Raw genomic sequence first — 6,587 nt, 5'->3', positions numbered from 1 at the left:
CAAGAAATAAGTGTGTTAATGTAAGTAGATTATTTAGAACAGTATATCCTAATGAGTTAAATAATGTCATTGTTATTATTTCAAGAATTCTGTCACCAAAATTGTCTAAAATCCCTGAACAAATTCCACTCTGTTGCCTTCATATTTCTTCTGGTGATTCTAAAACTACCTGACTTAATAATCTACTTCTCACAAATAGTTGAATTTCCAGATGAATCTTTTAGTGATCCTAAGCATCAAACTTTCATTTGAAAATTTGTGAATATGGCAACTACTTTATAGAACTACCTTGATTATCAAATAGTATAAATATAAGCACTTTGTAAGAGATGTAATAATTACAAATTGTAAGATTATCACCAATAAATTTATTATCTTTAAACTCAAAGGATTATAAAGAAATATTATTACTGTTCATATTCACCTTTGCTACATCTCTTCTTTTTAGACAATAACCCCCTTTTAATGAGCAAAGGGAGCAAATATGAACTGTAATTCTAAGACTACCAATGGTTAACTGTCTTTTAAAAAGATCTTCAAAACCTGCTCCTTAATCTTCTTGGTCCTGACCCCATAGATTACAGGATTGAGAGCTGGCGGAACAACCACATATAGGTTGGCTAAGAGGATGTGGATATATTGGGGGATGTTGTGGCCAAAACGGTGTGTCAAGAAAGAGAAAAATGCTGGCGTGAAAAAGGCTAAGATAACTCCAGTGTGGGAGCCACAGGTGTTGAGAGCTTTGAACCGGGCCTCCCAGGAAGGCAGGCAGAAGACAGCATAGAGGATCCTGACATAGGAGAGAATTATAAGGAGCACATCCAATAATAAAATAGACATATCCCCAAGACCAAATATTATGTTGACTTTGATGCTGGAACAGGCCAGGCGAGCAATGCCCATGTGTTCACAGTAGGTATGAGGGATGATATAGTGCCCACAGAAGGGCAGCCTCAGGAGGAGAAATACCAGAGGGGCCACCATGCACAGGCTCCTCAGAATAGCCATGCCTGCAATGAGGCTGATGATTTTGCTGGTGAGGATCATGGTGTACCGAAGGGGTTTACAAATGGCAACATAGCGGTCAAAGGCCATGGCCACCAACACAATGCTCTCCATGGCAGTGAAGAAGTGGATGAAGAACATCTGGGAAAGGCAGCTTTCAAAAGATATATCCCTGAGGCTGAACCAGAAGATGCCCAGCATTTTGGGGATGGTGGCTGTGGACAAGCCCAGGTCGATGGAGTCCAACATGGCCAGGAAGTAGTACATGGGCTCATGGAGACTATGCTCAGTCTGGATCACAAACAGGACAGCAGCGTTCCCCAAGAGTGCAACAAGATACACAAAGAAAAAGGGAAATCCAATCCAGACGTGCACATCTTCTAGCCCTGGGATACCCAGGAGGAGGAACGAAGAAGGATGGAACTGGGTGTCATTAAGAATGGACATTCTCTCTGCCACTGTTGGTGAGTGCATATAACAGAGTGAGATGTCAACTTGTCATTAGTGATTCTTCCTCCACTTCCATCTCTTTCCTGACTCCTGGTTAAATGCAAAATAAATTTGTAATATTCATTTTCTCCCATTTCTCCCAATGTTATCAAAATTTTTCTGCCACCCTTACCTGAAGATCAGATAGCTCCAGGAATAGAGCCAATCTCTCTATTCCCCATATCATTCCCATTCATCAAAGGTTTAATAAGAAAGAGGAGAAGAATATCCATCTATCAGGTAGATCAAAGTGAGGAGTAGGAATAATACAGGTTTTTGTTCTTTGTATCTCATGGTGTTAAACACACTGCATTAATTTATATGAAAAATGCTTTTTCATATGTAATTCAACCCATTATCTTTTAGGGAATTTGAGGACCAGTTATGTGTGTGTGTGTGTGTGTGTATTATGTATATGTATATGCATATATATATATATATATATATATGTAAATTTGCATGTCTATATGTGTATATTTATTTGACTGTGCATATAACTCTATTTGATTCTGAAACAGAAGCCAAAAATTTACTTCTTTTTTACTCGTGCACCTAAAACTACTTCACACATACAAATTCTCAGAAAAAGATAATAACATTTATTAAATGAATAAGTCACAGGAAAGTCCTAACAACAATCAGCATGCCCCAGATTATTAGTAACATAATTTCCATCTTAACTAACTCTTCCAAAAATCATCTTCATTCAGAATATTTTGGATCATGTATAAAAACAATAAAATAGAGACATTTGCATAGGAACTTTTAATGTGATAGTGAAACTTGGATTTATAAAATATTTTAAATTGAAATTATCTCATTATACACTGAATCCATAAATTTCCAAATTAATTTCAGAAGCTGTTTTGGGAAGTCTAATCAGGGATACCTAAAGAGTTTCTAGTGTTTTGAGCACTATCCTATTCAAATCCTATCTATTCCTATTTATACAAGGAAAAGGGAGTATTACTTTGGACATCCTTGAAATTAGAGTCCAACAAAGCGGTCCTCTATTCCTTGAGGTCTTCCTGGATATCTCCTTTTAAGGACTAAATAGCAAGTAATTTATTAAGGGATTTGTTATATAGAACTAGCTTGAGCAGCAGAATGTTGGAGCTACTTATCCTGAACTAATATTTTAGGAAAATCAGGAAAAGATAAGTTCTTTATTGACTAACTTCTTGAGATAAAATGATTTTGAAAACAGTGTGTAAATGATAGATGGTTGGGATAGATGGTTGGAAACTGGCAGAGTTCATACTTGAGTGGGACTAATCAGAGATAGATGCACAGAAAAAGCATCACAGCCTGTAGTGAAGAAAGTGGTCTATGTGAGGCCTGTTTGAAGTGGCAGAAAGATGGGATAAATTGAGATAGACATTTAGATAGAAAAATTGAATAAGATCTGATTGATGCCGTCACGGTGTAGTGAGGGAAATACAAGTGGAAAGATGAAATCTGAATAAAATGTTGCATTGTGGTAGAAAAATACAGCAAATGCTGTGGGTATGAATAAGACAAAAGAAATTCCATGAAAGAAGTAAAATGGATCAAGGACAACTTTGTGTTTCACAGACAAGCATAGGAAGTTTATTCTAGGTAGAGACAAACACATGTATGATTTTTAGAACAGGAATCAAAATTTTTACTCACCCGACCTTGTAGGGTGAGTACGCTGGTTTGCCATCTAAGTCTTGGGCTCTGTGGCCCTTTTTGCAATCTCTTCCAGATTCCAGATTAATGGTTCTATCTTTAAATGAAAACTGTCTGGGTTACTCAAGTGAACTACAGCATGAGGTTGTAGAATTATTATGGTTTTACATCCAAAGAAGGAAGCCCATCTTATTCTCACCCCTGATTTTCCAGGAGCATTAACCTCCTAAGAATTGGTTCCCTTCTAAGTGCTTAAACAGCTGCATTTCCGAACCAGTTAACCAACCAGTTACTTAATTCATTCCATAAGTATATGCTGATCTGTTCTATCAATATATGTTCACATATCCTCAAACCTTTGCCAGGTTCATTGATGAGACTGGGCCCCAGCTTCTCCCCTTGAGTATCAAGATTTCTAATGTCCTGAAATGAATTATATCAGACAGTCATTTCCTCAGTTCTGTATCATGTTACTCATTACTTTACCATATTCCACAACCTCTACCTACCATACACATAAACACTATTTCATGTCCTATAACTGATAAAGAATGGAAGAAAGATTCTTTATTCCAGTGTTTTGTAACCAGTGGTCATTTTCTCCCTAGGGTATATTGGCAATGTCTGGAAACATTTTGACTGTCAAAATTTGGGTGAAGTGTTACCACTGTCTAATGCGTAGGTGCCAGGGGTGCTGCTAAATATCCCACAGTGCACAGAACTGCATAAATTTAAAGAGATATATGAACATATAGGAATGTCTGTAGCCATGATAGTTTATGGGTATACAATTTGTAATGGCCAAAGCTTATCTGTGTATTCTCCTTATCCGTTCCCTGTATTTATGTATTTCCTGTATTTATCTTCATTATGTAATTACTTTCCTTCCTTCTCCCTATTCTAGGTTAGCATGAACTCATTCCCCATTTCCCATGCTATTTCTCACAGCCCTAACCAAAGACTACACAGCCTTACCTTGCTTTCCAAGTGTATTTGAGAGGGTGGACTTTGGAAACATCATCTGACATCTCTCTGGGTCCACACTTTCCTAGGCAAAGAATGGGCATTTATATTGATGCAGCTACCCTGCTTCCAATAGGATGGGACTGTAGTCTCCCTGGGTTCTTGGCATAGACTGTGATATTCACTGGAGAGTTCTCTTAAAAGACCTCCCTGCCTTCACTAGAACTATGAGGCAAAAGTCATCTACTTTTTCTTTCCAATGAAACTCTGTATCTTTTCTGCTTTCCAAATTAAAAGTCTAAGCTCCTGATTAACACCTGAGCTGTTAAGATTATTATCAGCTATCTTCTTCAATGACACATTCCATTAGTCTGCCCTGGCTTTTTTGGTTCTACATTATCTGTGTTACAACTTAAGTCTGATGTGTCTGTAATTCCTTTGCCCTACTCCTCATGAACTATTTTGGTGAAAGACAGATAAAGAAAGCAACAAAGATATGAGAAGCCAAGATCCTGCAAAGAAGGAAGTTCAATAAGGTGAGCCCAACTTCTTACTCATCATTACCCCACTGGTTGTTTAATGATTATAGGAGCAGGGAAAGAGGCTGATGACCAAGGCAGAGGAAAGACACTCAGACACAAGGAAACTTACAGAGCTTAGATCCATACACTCTTGTATGGTTAACTGAGCCCGTCCATCCACTTTCCTAGCCTGGGTCCCAGATATCAACGTGAAGAAACTAGCTTAGGGTCACCTACTCCGTCTGTTGCAGTTCTTTAAAGCAATCTTATCCATTTCAGTTACCCCAGCTAAGACTTTACATTTTGCAGAGAAAATAAGAGCCTCCCCTAGTATGCTTTTTCTGAATTGTTGACCTATAAAATCTGTGAACATAATAAAATATATGATCTGTTGACTTTATACTATGAAGTTTTAGAGTGATTTATACATAAGAATAGAAAACCAAGAGAAAATCTGCCACCTTTAATCAGGTTCCATCTTCTTTTAAAATTTTTATTTATTTAGTTTGAGAGAGAGAGAGAGAGACAGAGGAGGATAGGGACAGAGAGAGAGAGGGGAGAGAGAATCCCAAGCAGGCTTCACACTGTCAGCGCAGAGCCTGATGCAGGGCTCAAACCCGCAAACTGTGAGATAATGACCTGAGCCAAAACCAAGAGTTGGATGCCTAACCAACTGAGCCACACAGTAATCAGGTTCCATTTTATTAAAACCCAAAATATGTGTCATTAGTTTGACAACTGTGATAGACAGGAGATTGATAGGTCTAAGAAGACTGTAGGTGAGGGCAGAAGAAAAGTGAGGAAGACAGAATTGAAAGCTTAGGTAAAAAGGATATTTTCTATGTGGAAATCTAAATTTGACCAAACTGTTACATTCAGTAACATGGAAAATAAAAAAAGGTTTATAACAAACTGATAGATTTGGCCAAAGAGATTTCCAGGCAGAATGCCAAAAGTGCCAGGTGGTTTCTTTTAGCTATGTATAATAAAATTTAGACAGAGAGAGACAAGTTAAAATATGAAGGAGCCAGGACTTAGTGGCTTTTAAAACCAAGTCTATTTCCATTCTCACCCTCTCCTCACTGCAAAACATTCTCAAAATAAGAAACAGCTCCAAGGCAAAGATCATACGAGTGTGACTGTAAAACCTTTAAGATCTCAGTGGCTTAAATTAGTTTCTCATACAGAATTTCTGACAGATTAAAAGGTTTTACAGGATGTTAGGGGCATGCCTCAGAGACTCTCTTTATCAATTGTAAAGCTACTAAAAATCTTAATGGCAGTACCCCTAAAGAAGCCTCACAGAAGGTCCAGATGTATCTTGAAGGGAATTCTAATTGTGGCTTTTGTTTAATGGACCAGATTTTTAAATTGACACACAAGAAACCCGCAAAATTTTAAAGAACTTATATGAGCTTGGGATGAAAAAGACAAAAACAGTAAAAAGGAAAAGAAGACTTTGGACCACCGAATTTTGAAAGACAAGAAGGAAGTGGAGAATAATTACCAAGGTTTCAGCATGAGCCGTTTTATTTAAAAAGAAGGATGACTCAGACGGTGGAATCAAGAGCCCAGAGGGCAAAACCAGGAGCAATAAGGAATCACTTCCAGAGCGATAATCAGCAAACATGTTCTCCAGGGCCATGGGCTAGTGATTACTGTGTCTCTCTCATTTTCCCTTTATTAAATCAGAATGTCTCATGTGCTTGTGCTCTGCCTATTGTATGTTGGATATGTGTAGGGCAGGATACTTTCTGTATGAATTCACAGGTCTCTATATAAAGGTAAATAATACTCAGCGAACCACAGAGTCTCATCTGCACCTGAAACTGATTTGGAAAGTGAGATCATGTGCCTTGAGACTAAGTATGATAGTATAATGGGATAGGAACTTCTTTATGTTTGTTTGTTTGCTTACATGAAGGAGGAACATAAATAATTATGGCCTTCTGGTAG

At 37.8% G+C, this 6,587-nt stretch overlaps 1 protein-coding gene across 1 annotated transcript; it reads right to left on the bottom strand.

Moving 5' to 3' along the window:
* Positions 1 to 512: 512 nt before the first annotated feature.
* LOC125913547 (olfactory receptor 52E8-like) lies at positions 513 to 1,733 on the bottom strand. The gene has a single exon (XM_049618726.1). The coding sequence runs from the start codon at positions 1,477 to 1,479 to the stop codon at positions 514 to 516; it is 966 nt and encodes a 321-aa protein (XP_049474683.1). The 5' UTR covers positions 1,480 to 1,733; the 3' UTR covers position 513.
* Between the last annotated feature and the right edge of the window lie 4,854 nt (positions 1,734 to 6,587).

This window comes from Panthera uncia, chromosome D1, assembly GCF_023721935.1.
Source record: "Panthera uncia isolate 11264 chromosome D1, Puncia_PCG_1.0, whole genome shotgun sequence".
Classification (NCBI taxonomy): domain Eukaryota; kingdom Metazoa; phylum Chordata; class Mammalia; order Carnivora; family Felidae; genus Panthera; species Panthera uncia.
This window is presented reverse-complemented; position numbering and strand designations above follow the sequence as displayed.